Source organism: Trachurus trachurus (genome assembly GCF_905171665.1).
Source record: "Trachurus trachurus genome assembly, chromosome: 3".
Classification (NCBI taxonomy): Eukaryota; Metazoa; Chordata; class Actinopteri; order Carangiformes; family Carangidae; genus Trachurus; species Trachurus trachurus.
In genome coordinates, this window is record NC_139893.1 from 12,843,775 (window position 1) to 12,865,226 (window position 21,452).

Below are 21,452 nucleotides of genomic sequence, written 5' to 3' on the forward strand. Positions count from 1 at the left end.
TGACATGTAACGTTTAGTCACTTCATATTTGAGATATTGAGATAACAATGACCCCTGAATGAAGTTTGGTTTTCCCCAAGGTAATTGTTAGGTAGTGAAAGGCACTATAGCAGTTTATCGAAAGCAGGTGAGGGAGGAAACAAAAATCTGGATGCTAGCTGCTGTTTAAAAAGACCAGGAAAAAGAAGAATCCGAGGGAGTACGATGGCTTGCAGGTAAGAGCTGCTGGTGGCACAGCACGTGTTTGCAGCTAATATTTTTTCTTCTTCGTGTAGGCTAACCATTACTGTTTCAGTTTTAGCCTAATACATCTTTGGCTAATAGCCTATGTGACCGTCGTGTAGCCTACTTCATTTATATGCGCACTCCTTTCACTTCAAACAATTGAATTGATACTTCAAAGACCTTACCAGTGGTGTTCACCTGTGAAGATTGGCATGCTGAACAAAACATGTAAGTATCATAACTTTCTTTTTTGTAACAGAGATTATTTACCTTTTTGTCAAGCTAGCCTGCAAATACAGACCATCCCTCCGGTGCTTTGTAAAAGTAACAGTCATTGTTATAAGAGTGGAATTAGAAACTACTATCTAAAGAACAGGTACTGTTTTGCTTTTTACATACTCCGGTGTGATTCCCTATGCGAGTCGCTTCGTGACGCTGTCGGATTCGCGTTTTGCTAACAGCGACCTTCCCCGGCCGCCGTAGAAATGGTAAACATGACAAGCAGCTGTTCCTCAAGTATTATGTTACAGAGCTCACGTGTGAGATTTTAGTGCTTGAACTACGATAGAACAGACTCATTTGTATTCACAGATACCACAATGGAGCATGTTATTAGAATAAACCCTGGTAGGTTTAATGTTCGTGCCGTTTGTTTTTATCGTTAAGCATGAATGTGGAAGCATCTGAAAGTGGAGCTGTTGGTAACGTTTGGCTAATGCTGCTTCGTTTTCTCCTCAGGAGCGTCCAAATGGGACATCCGTCAGAAAATTTGGGACTACATCGAAGACAAGAATCTGGCCAACTTTCCAAGGCCCGTTCACAACAGGATCCCAAATTTCAAGGCAGGTTTAAAAAAAAAAGAAAACTAACCCCTGAAGGAATGAAGCAGCTGCATCACACTGGCGTGTTTGGTTAGCCCATTGTAAGCGTGGTTGAGGGCTCTGATTTGTTATCTGACTTGTCAATCAAATTTTTGTTACACTGCCTGGTTCTTTCACTTAGGTAGACAATACAGGTAGGCTATAATTTCTTACATGAGTATGCTAAAACAGGAGTTTTATACAGAGACATACCTACAGAACAGTCATGGGTTAAAATGGCATAGAATCACTCATTTATTCATGTGCAATGATGACATTTGGATATGGACGGTTGTTTCTGATGGAATTTCTTTAACTGTGACTTATTAATGGCAATTCTCTGCAACTATGCATCTCTTTTACTGTGCACTCAATGGCCAGGGTGTAAATCAAGCGTGCAACAGGCTTGCAGACCTGCAGGAGTTCAAGTCCAGCCAGACAGTCAAAGTAAACCCAGACAGACCCCAGCAGCAGGCGCGCTTTGTCACTCTGGAAGTAAGTTAACACTGATAGAGAAAGAGAAATATCATCATATGCCCTTGTGCCCTCCTCCATCTCAAACAGGGGGCTTTCACAGCTTGTGCCAAGGTGGCTGAACTGGAACTGTTCTCCCAGACACCTGAGGTGAAGGTGGACCCTGACAAACCTTTGGAGGGTGCCCGGCTGGCGGTGCTACAGGTAGCACTGCACTATGGAATAAGGCACTAATAACCATAGTGCCTCAGGCTACAGACATTTTTTGTTTTACTCTTGTCTTATCCATTTTGTAACTATGCCAAATTACCTACTATAATGGTTTAAACGATCATTGGATTTCATGTAAATAACATCATATCTGTTGGATTATCCTTGCAGGCACAGAAAACCTTATTGGTCCCAACTCCTCGGCTTCGCACTGGTCTTTTCAATAAGATTACTCCTCCCCAGGGGGCCAGCAAAGAACAGCTACGCATATGCTCTTCCTCTCAGGTATCAAGTTGTGTTCATTTTCAACCAGAATTTCCATATGATTCATAAACCCCAAATATCGAAACTATTTCTTTTTAACCCCCACTCTTTCTTGTCTTCTGCCCTCAGGGTGTGAAAGATTTCAGTGTGCCTGTTGGTCTGGATGCAAAAGTGAAGGTCGACCTGGTTGTGGTTGGCTCAGTGGCTGTGTCAGAGAAAGGTGACTAATCAGTTGGGTTTTCCACCAGTGATTCACCACCTCAACATACCAGCTGTGTTGAATATTAGGAACTCAAAACATATTGCAAAATCTTGCTTCCAATAGATGATTAAGTAGCATAAACATAAAATGAATGTAAAAATGATAAGTTATTCCAGTTAAAACAATAACCCCTAACACCCTATTGTAGGCAATATGTTCCCTACAATACTGTGGTCCTGGAAAACCAGTACTATGAACATTAGTAATCATATGCTTTAATGGAAGGGATACATCTTGGAACAAAATATTCTGTTTTGAGCACTGCTGCACTCAGCCATCCTGTCAGATGAGGAACAGAAATGAGAACGAGTTCAGATGTGTCTAATCAGATCCATTTTGCAGCTTGTGGGTCCTGCTGTGTTCTCCCACCCCATGTATATTGTCCCATCACTCACAATGCATTTTGATCCTCTTTTTCAAAATTCCAGAGATAACTGGTGTAATGCTGCCGCGAACAGACATGTTTACCATAATGCATACATTTCCTAATGGCTCTTAATGTACAGTGCCACATGGTTCTCATTAAGGGTTTTGTGAATTGAAAACATCACTACATCTGCTGTCAACATGTAAATCTGTTATATGAACTATTTCTAAAGCACTGGATGTAATGTGGATGTTTATCTCTAATCTGTGATACCAGCCAATGGAAAAAATGCCACCCCAAAGTTTAGATGTTGGTTGCCGTTGTCTTGCCTAAATGCAAAAACTACCCTTCTAAATATTTCCATCACTTCTGCCTGCTTTTATAGGCCTCCGGATTGGAAAAGGAGAGGGCTACGCTGACATGGAGTACGGCATGATGGCTGCAATGGGAGCTGTGAACGAATCAACTGTGGTTGTTACTGTTGTCCATGACTGCCAGGTAAAAAAAAATTTTCTTCCACTCTCTTGCACATATGAATTTATTATTGATTTAAATCACATTAATGCAGTTTGACTCATCTGATGAACACTAGAATTTAAAATGGTGAGGGAAAAAAAACATGCATAGATGTGACTCATTAGGAGTTTTAAGTAGCACAAATAACAGTTTGGCCACAAAATACCATCTTCCTTCTGTCAAAATAAAGTTTGATGAAAGGGCTAATTTCAATATTTGTCTTTCAGGTGGTGGATATTCCAGATGAGCTAATAGAAAGTCATGACCTGACTGTGGACTTCATTCTCACACCAACGAGAGTTATTGAAACTAAATGCCAGTTACCCAAGCCACAGGGAATAATCTGGATCAAGGTAAACTAAAAAAAAAATTGCAATTGTAATTGTACAAGGCACTCATTTTATTATGACGTTGATTCAAAAGAAGCACCATAGTTACCGAGGACTTGGAAAGTAAGCTTGTGCAGTGATTGTCCTTTTGGGAAATGTTTTTTGTTTTCTGAAGAGACACTGCCCTCTAATGGACATGCACTGACACCACACCTCATCAGGAGACTCCTGTATTCATTCTGTTTTTGAGCGCACTTGAGCTTTATTTGCAAGAATAGCTTATTCCTTCCTTCTTCTGTTCAGTTATAATGAATACTTGGCATTTTATTTTGTTATACGTAGTACTTGCTGTACATATGTATACCACGGTTACCCAAAATATGCAGACAACCAGTTATAAAAACATAAAAGAATGAAAATCGCCTTTGAGACAGCCAAAAAACAAAATGGGTAATTAACTGTCTGAGAATTGTGCTTGGTCATCTATCAATATATAAAAAGCCTCTGATTTACTGACAGTGGCAGAGAGATGTCATGTGTTTTTCCACCTGATAATTTGTCTGTAATTAGACATGATGGGGGTATTATTCTTATCATGTGGAGGGTTTGCGTCTAACCTCTGGGTTTCCTTCAGACATGCATGTAAGTAAACAGGACCCAGTGACCTCACAGGCAGGAAGGCCATGTCTGATCATCAAAGGCTGCTCTGCCCAGCCAGCTTGGCTCTGCAGGGGCAGGGGAACGATGGGTCAAACAGGCCACTGTAAAAACAATAACCCCGTATATCCTTTACAGGACTGGTCGGCATCAAAGGCTGCCAAGACACTTGAGGACCTAACAAATCAAGACAAGTTTTTATTTTTAACTGCTTGGGAAATTAAATGTCCTGCTTCTATAAAGAAAGTTATTACCATGGCATGGGCTGTGCAGGATGAAATAATATCAATTTATTTGTCAGCTTTCGCTTAGGCATTTATCTAACTCACCTGTGGGTATGCTGCCTTGGCTCTCAGCGTGGCTTTTTGTTTGCTGTGTGTGTTAGACACCCCTCCCCTTTAAGCCTTACTGAGCCTGTCCAGTTTTGTGTCTTCAGCTGGACGCAGAAAAGCTGGAGAAGATCCCCATCCTGAAGAAGCTGCGTGCTCTGGAGGAACAGGTTGGAAAGGATGTAACACTGGGGGAGGTGCCTGCTGCGGCAGAGCCAGATCTGCAGACCAGTCAACCCAAAAGGCAAACCAGACGGAGGCCGAGGCAAAACACGCAGCAGGATGGTGAGGGTATATCCACGCAGGAGAAAAAAGAGGAGGGAGCACAGAGAGCCAGGCTGCGCCCAGCTAGAGTGAGAAAAGAAAGCAGAGGAGGTGGCAGGGGGGGTGAGGACGGTGATGTCAACGAGCAAGGAAAGGGAAAAGATGGAGGCAACAAGACAGAGAAGGGTCCAGATGAAAGAGGAAGTGAAGTCACGTCTCAGCGTAGGCTTCCTCTTAGTGTGACCACAGTCTACCTGGGGGGAATCCCTGCTGGGCTGCGTGTTAGTGAGCTGAAGACCGCCCTCAGAGAAAGGGAGGCTGCGCCGCTGAGGCTCACCTGGCAGGGAGCTCAGCACAGGGCCTTCCTTGACTACAGTGACCCTCAGGCTGCAGAGCAGGCCCTGGAGGCTCTGCAGGGGCTCAGTCTTAATGGTCACAGTCTGCAGGCTGAACTGGCCAAGAGTCAGCGGGGAGGCAAGAAATCTGGGCAGCTCAACAGGAAACCAAGAGCATCAGCTGCTCTGAAACCTAAAACGGCAACAGCAGAAGCAGATACCAAGGTTGACACGGCAGAAGACTGAGCAGGTCGATCAATAGGCACCAGTGAAGTAACCTTGAATGCTTTAAGAGTGTTGTGGGTTTTTTTTTTTTTTTTTTTAATGTCTGGATATAATTACAAGAGGACCTAAGTTACACGAACTGGAGCCTGTGACTGTTACTGAACAAAACAATACATTAATAAAATATGCAACGCCAACACCTTAACATTTCACAACGTCAAAGCATTTCACTAAAAAGGTATCTTTCATTTCGTAATATTTTACCAATTCCTCCTATGTGCCTTATTTAATTTACACACACCTGGTCTGTGTCCCAAGAGCCTTTGTCCACTGAAGGTGCTGAACTTTTATGTGATTCTCAAAAATAAACTACAGCTTTCTGTCAAACCACGCTGTGAATATTCGTTAAAATACAAAAAAGGTCACGACCTCACTGGCTGCTTGTTTGTTAGCTCAAAAAACATTTAACTGAGGCCTTGGGCCAAGAAAAAGAACTGGGTAGTTTTTAGTTGCAGGTAGCGCCAGCATGTGGCCATTTACACAGTCCTGATTGTCCATGGCCCATGACGCATAGTAGTTAAATTGAAAATTCATTGATCGGTCTAATATTATTTATGCATGTTTTCCAGAATATTTGACCACAAAGATTTTCCATAATCTTTTTTTTTTCTTCTTTCTTTTCACCACTGATTTCATCCAACCCTCACCACATCTGTATCATTTACACATGAATCACTCTCAAAGCATGTTTTTTTTCTCTGTTCTGTTGCTAAATAAATTTGGTCCGTTTCACATATTGTGGACATATTTTTCAACCAAATGTAGAGGACAAGAGAGGACACGCATATTGCAGACTACAGCAATACAATACTTTCACATGACCACAATTGAATTATAATAATCCTGATAGAGTTCCAAATGTACCTAAACTTTGCCTTGTATATCAACCAAGATTTAGTTGATGCCAAGAAATATCTATCGTCATGCAGATTATTATTATTATTATTATTAGAACATCTTAAGATATTATATTTTAAAAACTACATATGTGCAGGTACGAAGTTCTTGTTGAAGTTTTAAGTTCCTAGATTTCTTTTCTGCTTTTTTTTTTTTTTTTTTACTTTTTTTTGAATATTTTGGAAGTGTATTGTGAATTCAAGCAGTGATAATTGTACCTTCTTCACTCAGAAATGACTGACGCATTACATGTCTGGTTAGATTAATCTGGCTTTGGTACCAGCAACAACATTTAATGAATAGGAAATGGCGGAATAAACCGCTGCATTTTTTTTTTATGCATCTGTTTGTAAGACATTACATAGATTATCTACTAAAGTGTGTGACTGTACTTGTAGTGCCCTTATTTCTTTATTTGTAACATTTGTGCAGTTTCCTACTTTAATTTGGACAAATATTTCTGAATTTTGGCAAAACTTTGAGGTGTGATAATTAAACACAAAGCATGGGAAATACACTTTGGGGTTATTGTAACAACACTGGCGTTTAACAAATGTTAAGAGATTGGTGTTTTCTTAGTGATGCTTGATTTCAATGTGGCTCTGTCTGCATTAGTCCTGTTGTATGTCAGGCTAAACAATAGGTTCATTTAGAAATGCCAAGAGTATCATGCAAGCAACTTACCCGGACTTTAGCGCCCAATAACCAATAGCATCAAGCCCCTGCACAGGTATTGCCTGATAAATGGTCACTCTGTGTCAGTCTGTAGTGCCAGAGAAGTGTCCTGTTTTCTCTGAGGTCTTGATTGTGTTAAAACACAAGCACACAGCATGTCTGTCTGCACAGGGCAGGCCTCAGGCTTTTTATGGAGCTGTCATCCTGGCCTGGTCAGGGAACAGCTGTGGAGTCCCATCTCTCTGCCTCAGCCCCGCCAGAGCACTGAACCTCGGCAAATGTCATCAGTTTGTTAATGTGCTGTTCCACTGCTGTTGAGCCTGCAAACGCTCTTCTCGATGGCATGCTCATTTTACTGGGGTTCAGTCAGTGGTCAATGTTGTGAGCATGCAAAGTTGCACAAGTATCAAATCGGACCACGTTGTACCTTCATGTAACAATGTAGCAGCTGTCTGCACACAAACCTCAACAGTATTTACAAAATAGTATTTACAAGACAACTTAAATGACAGTTTCATTCCTCTAATTGTATATATACCCTGCTGCGGCTTGCCATGCTTTCAATACAAAGAGCACCTGTTTTCAACGCCTCAAACTTTTCTGTAGAAGAATTGATCAAAAATATTTTTGTTTCTGCCAGCTCAAATTGATATCACCTGCAGGTACCTTAAAATTCCATAATGAACAAATGGTAAGGAATTAGATAACGATTATTTTTGGAAAACTGGCTCAAAATGTGTTTCCATAACAATGAGGGTTTCACTTATTCATTATTTGTGTGCATGTTTAATTACATATTATAGGTCTACCTGTGCCTTTGTTGTACATGTTGAGGTTAATATTTAAGAATTAAAGATGTCTTGTCTGCACAGCATTCACTCATATTTCATGTAAAAACAATTGAACTTTTTTTGTTGAAGTTGTTAGTTTGGGATTTTTAAAGCCCATTCTTTGTGCAGATTGTTCATAATTGGTTGAGTTCAGGTCTGACATCCTGAACTCTTCATTACAGGAGGCAAAGGATTCTTTTTTTATATGTATATATCAGCGCCGTTTCCTATTATGTAGAAATATTATTTGGTCAAATACTCGGGAGGAATACAACTGCACATTACTAACAAGGCAGTGGAAGGGTTGTCCGTTTTTTCACCCTGAAGCCAAACGCGACTCAGATGTCTGTGGCGTGCACTCTCACATATACAAGGCGTGTACAATTAATTTCTAAATCATTTATTTTTAAAATCTACATCAATCAAGCACTGTTTTAAGAAAAAAACCCAGATTTGTTCATGTTACATCAGTTTATAACAACAGTACACGACCTGCTACTGCGCTGATTGGTTCAAACTGCCAGACTTTGGCTTCAGCCCCGGTCTGAAGTGCATTAAACAGACACCACTGTATATTCCTGTTACACTGCTCTGTAGTAATACTGTAACCATGTGGACCTGCGCGTAATGTTCTTAAAATAGTTGGCTTTAGGTTGGCCAAAGATGTAGATCAGACCCACGTGAATTCAGTTTACCCACATTCAGATTTATTAATTACAAGCTTATACATTTATGAAAAATCCAGCTGAATTATTATAAATATTGTTTATTTCTTTTCTTGTCAGGAAATTGCCCGACTGCTTTTAAATTCTGATACTTTTTGGTTCAATGTGTAATCTACAGAGATTTTCAGTTGTTGTGGCATATTTGTTTGCTGTGACCCCCCCACCAAAAAAAAGGAAAAAAAGCAAGAGATTATAGGTGTGTGATAAAAATCGAAATATGTCTTGTTTTTTGTGAATTTAGGCTTCAACAGTCCAACAAATGATTTGTTGGAATATAGCCAAAAGATTAGCCCTCATCGAAGGACCCTCGCTAATTTTCCTAACAATATACAAGTATACAGTGCTGAAAAATAATGGTCTACATATAACTACCACAAACGACACAACAGTGCTTACAATATATCCTCAATTTTCATTTTAAAACAAATAATAAGCGTTCTGACAAATATTGCCAATAAAGCATATACCTCCTTGGCCAATTCGCCTGAAATTAAAATATGCAGGCCTACAGAATAAATAAAAAGTTGCGCTTATAGGCTTATTCAAAAAAGTGCCTTCATCGTTTTTACATATGGACCTACAGTATATGTCAAATCCATAATTGTTCATTTCAAATTCAACGCTGGCATGTACGTCCAAATAAAGAGCCTCAATCTAATTTGTCAAAGAAAAGTTAAAAACTTCAGATGAACAAAATGTGTGTGCATTTTTTTTTTTACATTGGCCTATTGTAACAAGAAGAATAAACATAGGTGTGAAGTGGTAGTCATCCGCTCTGCAGGACTAAGTACCAAACAGCAGCAGGGTTCATAGGCCCAGTCGTCCCCCGCTGGTCGATGTTGTTGGCATGAAAAAAGTTTTTATTATTATATATTATTATTATGTGGTTGCTTTGTGATTTGGCCTGTCTCCGTGTCGCTGTCGCTGTGTGAAAACAGTACAGAGAAGTAGTCCGGTCTAGGCTACTTGAAGCAGTGAGCAACTCTCCAGGGCCGTGGGCACGTACACTGTGCCTTCGTGTCTCTCTCAGTGGTTATTTTTCTCGTTTCATTTCACTCTGCCTGCGCGGCTCCAGAGTCTGTGACACCGTCGTTTGGTCTGCAGAGTGTCCGTGGAGGCATCACATGACGCAGGGCTTGATGTCCTGGTAGGAGACCTGTTGGTGGTGGTAGTAGGAGCTGCTGCTCGGTGAGTGCATCGCTGAGGACGTCATGGCGTTGAACGAGAAGACGAACTCCTTTCGGTCACACATGCTGGGGGACTGGGAATGGTACCGAGGAATACCTGCACAAAGGGATTATAAAACATGATGATCTGCAATGTCATAGGGTTTACTGAGACTCTGTCTAGGAATTAAAATAACATATTTCAGTTTATTTTAAATTATAGGAAAATAACAGAATACATTCAGTCGAGATAGTTGAGCTTTAATTACCCCTGACAATCCCCTTCACAGTCTTCACCTTTACTGTAATAACAACGATGATAATAATAATTCTTTTTATCAATTGACTGAGGTCTATGTCCAAACTCGTACATGTCTATCTTTTTTTTAAAATAGTTTTTATATTTTAACATCAAATGTACCTATGTTTACATCATTATTTTACATCTGTAAATGTAAATAAGTCTATTTACATTTATAGATATGGAGCTTCAACCTTTCTGACTCCAGTGCGTGTGTATCTTTCTCGTAGGCCTCAAGTCCATTTAGCAAGCTCGATTAAGATAGTCAGAGGGGGAGGCGGGCTTGCAGGGCTAATTGACAGTGGCCCTCTTGCACGCCAATCCCGGAGGACTGAGGGCCTCGGGGCAAGGCAGGCTGGACCTAACCGCGCTTGTTTTTCTTGCCCGGAGATTGGCACTGCTCTAAACTGTCCCGGCAGACTCTGGATTTTTTTTTTCTTTCTAACCACTTCCATAAATTTAGAGCGAGCGAGTTTGAGACTCATCATATCTGGGTTTTATTTGGAGGAATGCTGAGATCTATTTAATTGGGAGCAGGATAGTGACTAAGCGTATGTAATTTTCGTGGGAGAAAATATGCCTGTTTTTATTATTTTTAATTGCTTCATTTTCGTTAATGGTTTTAATTTGAACTCGTCTTCCGTTTTGTTGGCTGCAGCTGAGATAAGCCATGTGATTCACTGATTGCAAAATACAACGCAATTCAAAAAGCGTTGCTCACTGTTTCCATTAGGCTCATGTTGGCAAAAGACCTTACAGATCTGTAAACCACAACCCTGACCTAAGATACGCTATCTAATGAGGCAATAAAGCGGAATGGTATAAATTAGAAATAAATGTGTGTCCCTTTTAATTTCCCCTCAAGTTTCCTTTATAAAAATCTTCTTTATTTTTTTCTCAAATACTTTTTTTGAATTTAGAAATGAAATCTTGAGCCTACCTTGTAAATCTGTGGTACTGTGCCCGTTCTGGTGCAGGTAAGATTGGTCCAGGGAATGTGTGGGCAAGCTCGGTTGCAGCGAGTTCGCCCCTGGATTACACGGAGACAGCGGTTGCTGCTTTATGTAGGAAGCCCCGTTATTCAGCGAGGCCGTGGGGGCAGGAGCCCACGCCGAGGCTGAGCTCGAGTAGACGGGGTGAGGCTCCATGACTCCCCCGCTGGTGAGCAGGGGGGAGGCGGAATTGTCATGGTGAGGGTAGTCACTCCCAGTGGATCCTGTACAACTTCCCATGTAGGAATGTCCACTGTTGGTCGACAAATGTGACATGGAGTGCCCGGACAGACCCATCCCCTCCATGTTACCTGCCAAGTGTCCATTCATCATCCCAATCCCACTGTCCAGAGACAAGCTGTTGGGCGGACAGGATAGGCCCCCGCCGCTCCCTTGGAAGTTGTAGGACTCGGGGATGTGGTTGAATCCCAGGCCGTTCATCATGCTGTACATGGGCTTCAGCGCCTGGCACTTGCGCCTGAAACCCCTGGGTCTCCTTCTGAAGGAGCCTTCCTCGAACATAAACTCACTAGCCGGGTCGATAGTCCAGTAGTGGCCCTTCCCCGGCCGGCCGAGGCCCTTGGGTAGCTTGATGAAGCACTCGTTCAGAGACAAGTTGTGACGCACGGAGTTCTTCCATCCCTGGTACGAGCCTCTGAAAAACGGGAAGCGGCTCTGCAGAAACTGGTAAATTTCACTGAGCGTCAGGCGCTTAGTTGGAGAACTCTGTATAGCCATGACTATCAGAGCTATGTATGAGTACGGGGGCTTCTCTGGCCGACGGATCCCTGCGTTTGTTTTTTTGGTTTTCGTCGTGGAGGAGGCGGTTTCCATCACCGCCGTCTGTCCGTGCGGCTTCTCCGGAGCAGACATCGGGCTGCTCTGGGCAGGAGTCTGCGCTGGGGGCTGCTGGACCTCTGCCGTCATTAGTTGAATTTAGTCGTAGATATAGTAAACAAAAATAGTTGCTTTCCACCTTTCCACCTTTAAACACAATAGAATAGGACACTAATTCGCTGGCATAAAGAATCAATAAAAAAAAAATCAAACCTAAGTCAAACTTAACGCGCAAGCCAAAGGCGAGACTGTCTTCTAAACTCTGTCTTCGTCCCTTTCGATTGAGTCCTGCAGCAGTCTGAAGCCGGACCGCCTTGTACGCAGCGTCCGAAATGGGATAAGGAGCAGAACAGGAGCCGCTTTCCACTTCAGTTGGTGTGTTGTCGTGCGTCCGAGGACCTCACTTTTTACTTATCTGTTGCCATCAGCGCATTGGAAGCTGAATGTCTTGGCCATCCTCATGTTGGGACCCGCCCAGTTCCCTCCTACTCCAGTGGTGGGCTGTGAGCATGCACATCTGTGTGCGTTCACTTTTCAGGGAACTGTTTTTTCCCCCCTCCTTGCATTTAAATAGGGAATATATATTCCATATATGTAATAACTTATATCGATATAATCTTTAATAGTGTAGCTATTAATACTTTAAAACCTTATTATAATGCAGCATGTTATATGACCATACGGTACTGATAGTAACTACAGTGAGAATGGCCTTTAGGTGAAGATTTTGATTTTTTAATAGAACTTAATTTCATTATTATTTCTTCTTTCTTTTTGACACCGTTATGATGGACACGGCGTAGACTCATAGACCTGCAGTGCAAATACTATCCCTCCATTTCAAGCCAACACGGTTGATGCACCAGCACGGCAAATGGGTCATATCCAATGTTATTAAAGTAGTGATTAAATAATATTATCTTTTTTTTCAAAAAACAACTTTTTAGCCCTCGAAGGGATTTTGCCAGAGAACATGCGCCTCGTATTCAAAACCACCCTCCCGATTTCTGTAAAAGATAGACAGGAACATGGGCAGGATGTTTATACAGCAAAATGTAAACATTTTCCCTGGCCTTCTTTAAATAAAAAATCAAGCAAAAGCCCCGTTAGATCAGCTAATACTCAATCTGATGCGATTTGCCCGTCTGTTCGCAGCGCCATGTCTAGATACTGGACGTTTTTACACATGAATATTGTTTGTGTAATGCAGTCATAATATTTACGCAGGGACGCAGGAGGAGTGAACACCGGACTGCCGAACTTTGAGCACAGAAACTCGGACTGGGACTTGAGCTCCACTCCTGCAGGCAGTTCTGCCATCGAGTGATCCAGGAATTAAAGTAAGGAGGATTCAACACTGTTATTTTTTACAGTCGCAGTATCAGCATCAGAACCGTGGCCGCTGTAGCTCAGCGCCACATTGGAAAATCTGAGATGCTCAGTTTGTTTAATGTGACATGATACCTTTATAGGATAATTAGAGCAGCGAAGCTTAGATTATGCCTCGAGCTCTGCAGACTGTTTTTGCTTTAACTAAGTTGTACTTCACTCACCAGAGCATGCGCACCACTTTGTTTATCTGTTTGTGTTTGCAAAGTCGAAAAGCTTAGTTTTAGCTCGATTTACTGGCTTTTCTACAGCTGTGCGCGAGAGCTACTGAAAGACGATCAGTCCATAACCCAAAACTGTTGACAGTAGGTTGCTTATTGTTCCCTGGAGATCTCGATAGCTGCAGCCTGCAACCTTTGCCTCTCCGTGGCTTCACTTAGATGAGCTCGCTGTGCTTTTGATCTCTGCCGGCGTTACTGTTACTGTGGAGGCTTGTGATGGCTGTTGGTTTTCACACGGTGGAATATAATGCCGGAGGAAATAGTGGATGAGCAACTTCGCAAATTTTGGCCCGTGCGTAAAAAGCCAAAGAGTGTTTGGCGAGTTCTGTGTCTGTGCGTAAAACCCCTGTAGCAATTTAAATGAACAAGAAATTTAAGGAAGCACAATTGAATTAAATGTCATAATAACAGAAAATATCAGACGCCTTTTTTTATTGATGTGTATCGGAACTGTCCAGTTCCAAAACACAAATGGATGACTTTCGTTGTCTCGGCCACAGAGGAAGCGAGAAATCAATTCATTGTCAAGTTTTCTTTGTTAACCCAAAGGTGACAGACGTGCCACTGTTAGTTTTTGCTGTTGCAGGGGAGATTTAAAGCCATGGATAAATGAATGTAAGTATTGTTTTAACCGGTGCCTGCTCGGCCACTCGCCTGGAGTGAGGGCCACACATTTATCAGCGCAAGGGACCACCCAGCGCGCACCAGGGGCAGGCGCGCTCCCGTCCTCCCTCTGCCCACTGCATTTAATTACCGCTGATGACTTCATTCCATTAAGGCGCTTTTTTCTTCTTCTCACAAGCTCATTCGCCTCATGCCATGTTATTCTTTCTTTGTTATTTATAGATCTGTATATTTTTTAACTTGCATGTCCATCCAAAGTGTCTGCAATGTTTATGCAAACCATCAGTGTTGGACGGTGATGCGCTACCCTCCGCTGCATTCTTCTTTCTTCAGTAAAAAGCAGCAAAATTTGTTGTTTTTAGTTATTTCACGCACTGTTGAGGTTTAAATGATAAATAGGCGTTATTTAGCAATACATCGAAAGTAACAGGTATATGCCCTCAATGTCACAGTGTACTCGCATCAACTAAAAATCAATCAGACAAAATCCATATTTTCCAGCAAACATTTTTGCTCCATCGTATTTCAAAAACATTTTGTTCCTTCTTATGTAAAGGATGCCATTAGTGCATCCGTGACAGATGATGTTCGTCATTAGTGAGGCTTGAGTCCCGAGGTCAGAGCTTCCCTGTTGCTCCATCACAGGCGAAGTCGTGCACTTTTCCATGACGTCCCATCATGAAATATTTGACAGCGCTGCATCCTCAGGAATGCTCGGCCACTTAGGTGGAGGTACACCGCAGAGTGCAACAGCCCTGACAGGCTTTCCGGACCGTCGTACCGTTATTTAGTGCACTCAAACCAGTGTTGTACCCCTTAAAATTAAATTGTTGCAATATTCTGCAGTACTGTGCACTATACATGTTTTCTTATTGGTTACATTTCTTACTTCAGCCTTACACAATGCTGGCATCGTACGTCAACAGCCCAAAAAACATATAATTTAGGCCCTTTTCTCGTAGGCCTGTAATCTGAATATCATTGTTTTTCAGTCTTTACAGAAGCCCATGTTCAGATCTGTCCTGGTCGGCTTAATTTCATATTTGCATTATGAAAGACATATTCACACCACAAGCTGTGTTCTTCGACACTACAAAACTACATTATGTTGTTTCATCAGAGCAAGTCACGCCATGGTTACTTTAAAAAGATATTGCTCATTCTTACCAAATAGACCGGGCGGATTGTAGCTCCAACAGCTGCAGTGGGCCTATACTAATTTGATTTGGCTTCACAGCTACAGATTAAACTGTTGGCGAGAATGAGGCCCGGTACAAAGCGATCCATGAGAATTTTAAGTGTTAAACTCAGATTACATTTTCTTCACAAACGCTCATCTGCGAGAAATAAACCAGTTCCCCTCCTCGGTGGTGAGAGAGGGCCACAGAGGGTCACCGAGGGGCCGCAGGGACTTTTGTTTGGAGGCCAGTGCCACGGGGTGATCGATCAACTGGTCCTAAGTTCATCCGACTTGAACTTGAATCAAGTTTTCAGCAAGCTATTTAAAAAAAAAAAAGGAGAAAAAGGATGTATGACATTGTGAATATTTGACCATACTTGCACGCACACTTCTGTTATTATTTTGTTATCAGTCAGGCGCCTGTCTTTAAGATTAGAAAAACGTTTTTTTTTAATTTTTTTAAAAAAATCATCTGCTTAATATAATAGTACTAAAAAAATCAAAGATTGCTTTAAAGATTTAAAAGTGGAAATTCAAACAAAACATAACCTGTTCTCGAGATCTAGAAACGTTTAGCGAGTCTGCAAATTATATGGAATTTCAATCGATTTTTATATAACACACAAATATGTCAGATTTTATCTATACTTCTTTATTTTCTCATGTTATATAAGACTAAAAGTGTGAGACAAGCATGTCAACAAATATCTGTGTTGTGCATACAAGTGACAAGATGACAAGACAAAGATGCAAAATGATAAATAAATAAAAAAGATCAGGATGATCTCGTCTTTATATTACAGGAATACTTACATAATAAATGTGATCATTATAGATACATCTCTCTTATTTGATTAATATTGATTGCCTTAATCCAATTTCTATTAAAAAAAACGTGAATTTTGTGTACAGTAGATGCTGAAATTATTTAAATTAGTTGTCATTTCTAGTGTAAACAGTATATATTCTAGTGTTTCCGACTTTTCATCCACTGATAATTTCGAGATGCATCTTAATTGGTTTCCTGGCTCGTTGTCTCTGGAGTGTCGCCTGCAGTTCACTCAACATTGTCACTTTAATTGAAAACAGTGTAATGTCGAGGTGGGTACCCCCTGATCACTTTCCCTGCGCTGTAGGTGGCCGTGTATATTTTCGTTTTAAGTAGTGTTTATGTGAAGCAGAAAGGACGGGATTGCTAGCAGACCGCTGATTGCACGCACCGGGCCGCTGCGTGGATCTGAAGTGTGTTTGATAGGCACCACCCTCTGCTGTAATCAGCTGCAGCAGCACTGCGCTATATGACTTTTTAATTCTCCTGCCGATATATCTACCCCGAGCCTCGCTGTGTGTGAGGGCGCAAAATAAAGTAGTCCCTCTGCACAGCATCACTTCCATGTAGATGAAATGGCTGATATTACTTTCGATGTCCATGTTTGGTAACGCCTGTGGAAATGAGCACAATCATTGGAATCGCTCTGCACTGCTGAAGTGTCCTTGAGCACGACAGAGGCTGCAGCCAGCTACAGTGCGTTGGCACCACGTGGACCCGGCTGTTTAACTCGGTCCATATCTGCAGGCCCGTGCCTCATGTCGCAGGTGTTGCAGTCTGATGGGATTTGTAGGCGTTTATTGATGTGATCTCAGACACGCGGTTCAGCGCTGTTATCTTTCGTTTAATTTCATTTCTCCCACGCGTGATGCAAACACAAGATCTATCCAGGCTCTGAGAGAGGCAGCTCGACTTAACAGCAGACTTTATCACTTAGGGCGGCTGATAACAAACTGTTATTATGAGGGACATAAAAAATAAAAAAATAAAAATTTATTTTTACAATAAACAATTTAAATAGCCTATAGGTGCTACAACTTTTATACAGAAGTTGTTTATATTGTTAATTAGCCTGCTAAATAGTTCTTGATGTTCCCATTGGTTGGTAGAAATCACGCGTGGAAACACTCACCTGTCTGTCTGCGCTGCACACCTGCAGTAACAGCTGCAGGGACCAGTCGCATTATTTATAATTGAGAGTGGGGCTATTTGATTATTGCAGACATCACAAACTTGAATTCATGCTTGCACACTGAATGTATTTGCGCCTGGAAAATCTTATACAGTGTGAAATTCGCCTAATAAGGTTTTTTTTTTCACAGCAGCAGATGATAAAATTATCAGTAAGCTGTAAGTCATTTGGTGTATTTGGCATTTGTTTCTCGGGTGAGGGAGCATTCGACACAAAGTATTTTTCTTTATTATTTCCTTAACGCGCTAGTGAGAGAGAGAGAGAGACAGAGTTCATCATGCCAAAAATGCATGAGTCATTGACGTTATTGTGAGAACCCCCGACCTCCTCAACAAAACCTCACTGCCTTCCCGCAGCAGTCTCTGGTGTGCTATATTGTCAAATGAGAGATAGCCCACTCAAATAGTCAGATCACCATTTTTCGTATTTTCTGCAGCCCACTGGCTTATTTGTCACATGTTAAAGCGGATTATTCAAAGTCGTCTCCTTTTTGACAGCCTCATGTTGAAAAGAAAACGTGCCTTTCAGACAATGAAGAAAAGAAAGGAAAAAAAAGGCATATGTAAAAATTCTTTCTGGTTTATTTTGTGATCATAGGCAGTACCACATAATTTGACATGAAGGACAGCAGTGGGGAGGATTTGGCAGGTCCAGAGGTTTTACAAATTCCAAACTGTCCAAATGTGGTTAGCACTTGCAGGGAAAATCTTCCATAATCTTAAATACCTGCTTGCAGCATATTGGTCTTTCAGCAAGGTGGCAAACAGACGTTTAAAGCAGAGAGAAAAATATAAAAACAATAAAAACATGAGCAGATTGATTTCAAGGTTAAAGCACAGAAGAGAAAAGTATTTGTGGGTGCAGAGCAGGATTTTATATGAATAGCTGACAGATGGTTAGTCTTTGTACTCGAGACTAATTTCAGAAATTATTCAACAGAAATTAAATAACAATATTTCTGATTATTTTCAATTTGCACAAGGAAACCAACGTGTGATGATTATAAGAATATTTGTTCTTGAGTATTAACAGTCTAATATATTTTATAAAATTTCAGACCTGGTCAGTAATAAAATATGATACAGTTCAACTTATTTCCCGTGTTTGGTTAACAGAGCTTGTGGAAGTTGTTGACACCAAGTCATTCCGACTAAATATTGAACGACAGTGTTTGACATCCCTTAAGTTTTTAGGTTTCCCTATGTTCCAGTGTAGTGTTTTAGTGTTTGTGTGTGGTCTTCAAATCCAGTTAAGTGAAGAACGTGTATACACTGATCAGAACATTAAAACCAGTTACCCGTTTTAATGTTTTGCAATGTTTAATGTAATTCTATCAAAGGTTCAATGAAGCTTAATGTTGAATATTTAAACCAGGACTTTCTTGTGTTGCTGAATGATTGTTACTCTTGCTTTTTAAAAAAATATAAGAGCACTGATTTCTCCCAAGGGTTCTTCTTGTTATGATGATCTTATAATATACTACTGAATAATTTATATTCAACATGAATTAATTTATTAAACTTGCATTGTAGACGTGTTTTGCCCATGTGAAAGAGTTCATGATTTTCCTTGTCCCAGTGATCGCTGCAGCTATCACGCCTTAATGACAGTAGATGAGCATGCATACAAACACATTGCACATTGCTATCCGCTCCCATATAAGGCCAAAAAACACAAAGAGATTTTTCTTGAGGCGCTTCCTTGGAGCTCTGCATCACGGCTCCTCGCCGCTCTGCTGTGGCCTTTCTGAGAGGATTCAGTCCCACACAGTGTGTGTGTGGGAGCCTGTTTGGTGCCCCACCCTGCAGCCCTGCACACCTCCCAGGGCCGGTCCATCATGGTCTGTCTGATGCAGGGAGAGACATCAATAATAAGAGCTGAAGCAGAAACCACAGTGGAGAACACAAAAGAGAGAGGGAGGGCAGACGCAGGCCACAACCGGCTCTGCTGCAGGTTAGCTCCTTTGATACTGCCCTGATGGCAGTTTGATGGGTGCACATGGGGCGACATGGGTTTATACGTATGTGTTTACATGCATGTTTACATAATATCTATGGTGTTTACGCACAGCTCACCAACTCTTTTTTTCTTGACTCTGAAGGGGGATTTTCCTGTGGCAAGCTGCATCGGAAAAAGCAATTAAGAATTCCCAAACAGTACACCACAATGGGAGATATCATTTTGTGCAATGTGTGTTCCATGTCCCTTGCAGTTTTTGTCTGGAATAGGCTGGCTATTTTTAATCTGTGCAGGACCGAACCCACCTACAGACAAACCACAAATTGAATGAAGGGGAGGGGGATGAGTGGGCATGGTAATTGTCTATTGTGGAGCTCAAACTCCTCTGTTCTGCCATAAACAGCTTTGGTAGTTCACAACTTGATACCCAGGGCTTCAGCCGGTTTGAAATGAGGGCATATCCTCATTGTCTGTGGGAACCCATAGCCAGGCCAGTGGTTGGAATCAGTCAGGAATGCTTTGGGATGGTAACTGGATTCGGTTGTAATGCCCAGCTCTCCACAGCGGAACACTAGGGTGGGAAAAAGGCCGAGAGCATTTCCTGAGTAGAGGGGGGTCCCAGCGAAGCATCACACGCATGGGCATCATGTGACAGTGATCCTGCCAGGTTTTAGCCTATGATCCCAAGTGAAGAGAGGAGAGGGGAGGGGGTCCAGCTGTGGGGGAGGTGTTGTGGGCAGTGCCAGGGAAAGAAAGCAGAGGACAAGAGTGAGAATGAAGATGAGTCATGGCTGGTTGAAGGTTGAAGAAATGAGTGCTGTAGTCTAGTGATGAATGTTATTGTTGTTCGTGTTTGTGTCTGCATGCAAAATCTACATTTATTGATGCTGGACATGCATGTTGAAAGTTGTCAGAAATTCTCCCTGCTGTTCTTCAGCTTCTATTTTCAGCTTTTAATTTATTCCTTCTGCCATTTATACTCTTATGTTTAATTTTAGCAGGTTGAAAAATATGCAAAATATAAACATCTCAACCATCTAAGATTAAAAGCAAATGAAAAAGCATGATTTGAATTAGATTATTTGGTAAAACAAAGTCTAGATATCGTTAGTAAATGTTGATGAATAATGGACATGGCACATAAGAATAATAAACAAAGAGAAAACATGTCAGTATAGCACTGGGCCTTATTATGTAATAAACTGGAGCTTGGCTACACAATCAAATGAATCCCAAAAAATAAAGAATGCGTACCAATTTTAAGAATAAAAGGGCGAAAAAATCTCTCCGCTAATTTTGTTTGGATGTTTCAGAACTTCAGTTCCCATCTCACGTGAAGTCACAAAGGTGCAATTTATCGAATCACAAGTTAAAATCAACACCTGTGCAGCATCAGCTACACTTCACCTTGAATTTCCTGACCAAACTGGTTAAATCTGAAAAGTTATTGCAGTTGATTCATGATGAATTTCTGAATGCTCCGTATCTCGCACTCACACAGTCTCAGTGTTTTTACCCCGTAGCTGAATTATTTAATATTTGGCAGATCGACAACATTGAACAAAGTTTTGTCTATTATCATTTCCTGTTTGCAGAGTACAGACGACAATCATCTTGATTTCTAAATAGATTCATTTAACCTCAGTGAGCACAGCTAAATAGAGAGAGCTCCACTGATTGCAGACGTTTGTGTGTGTGGTGTGTTGTGTGTGTTTTGATTTGACTGAGTTATGACTGTGAGAGGAAGGGGTGTAACATTTGTGGCAAACTGTGTCAACTGGGTGACGGAAAAAAATCCAGAAAACAAATATGGCAAAAATAGAGATGCTGTGTCTGTTCATAGCACATTATCTAATCATATTCACAGTCATTTAAACGTTATTGTACGTGTAGTTTTATTTGTTCATTATGATAACATCACGAGTGTGCAGGTGCCCATTTGTGTTTGTTTTTTTCCCCCTGTGCACATGTGCATACTGTATGTGTCTGTGGCAGCACTGTGTGCAGTTGTATTTGGTTTTGTGCGTCTCTCTAACGTCTGTCCCCGGCTGCATGTGTTCATATATCGGCGCATATGAGAATGTTGCTGACTAAATAATTGCGTGTGTAGGTGTGTGTGTGTTCAGCTCTCTTTGGCTTGTGTAAACGTTGTGACGGTCTTGGGAGGAATCTCACCCTATACTTGTCAAAGGGCTTTTTATTTCCACCTGCTACCGGCCTCTTTCCGTTGGTCTGCTCTATAACAATGGTACTGGGAA

The 21,452-nt window shown here is 41.4% G+C and overlaps 2 protein-coding genes across 4 annotated transcripts; one reads left to right on the forward strand and one right to left on the reverse strand.

The window, feature by feature from the left end:
* The first annotated feature begins 720 nt into the window (after positions 1–720).
* mthfsd (methenyltetrahydrofolate synthetase domain containing) lies at positions 721–7,810 on the forward strand. 3 transcript variants are annotated; one of them, XM_083999626.1, is made up of 9 exons: positions 727–852; positions 964–1,067; positions 1,467–1,580; positions 1,650–1,763; positions 1,941–2,054; positions 2,163–2,253; positions 3,048–3,160; positions 3,406–3,531; positions 4,601–7,810. In XM_083999626.1, the coding sequence occupies exons 1-9, from the start codon at positions 825–827 to the stop codon at positions 5,336–5,338; spliced, it is 1,542 nt and encodes a 513-aa protein (XP_083855752.1). In that variant the 5' UTR covers positions 727–824; the 3' UTR covers positions 5,339–7,810. The 3 variants fall into 3 exon arrangements, with proteins under 3 accessions (XP_083855750.1, XP_083855752.1, XP_083855751.1); XM_083999624.1 differs by lacking the exon at positions 1,467–1,580 and having other exon boundaries at positions 721–852; XM_083999625.1 differs by lacking the exons at positions 727–852; positions 964–1,067; positions 1,650–1,763 and having other exon boundaries at positions 1,092–1,580.
* A 216-nt stretch (positions 7,811–8,026) lies between these two features.
* foxf1 (forkhead box F1) lies at positions 8,027–12,154 on the reverse strand. The gene is made up of 2 exons (XM_083994178.1): positions 10,912–12,154; positions 8,027–9,788 (listed from the first exon to the last, which is right to left on the reverse strand). Exons 1-2 carry the CDS (start codon positions 11,888–11,890, stop codon positions 9,625–9,627), a joined length of 1,143 nt encoding a protein of 380 aa, XP_083850304.1. The 5' UTR covers positions 11,891–12,154; the 3' UTR covers positions 8,027–9,624.
* Between the last annotated feature and the right edge of the window lie 9,298 nt (positions 12,155–21,452).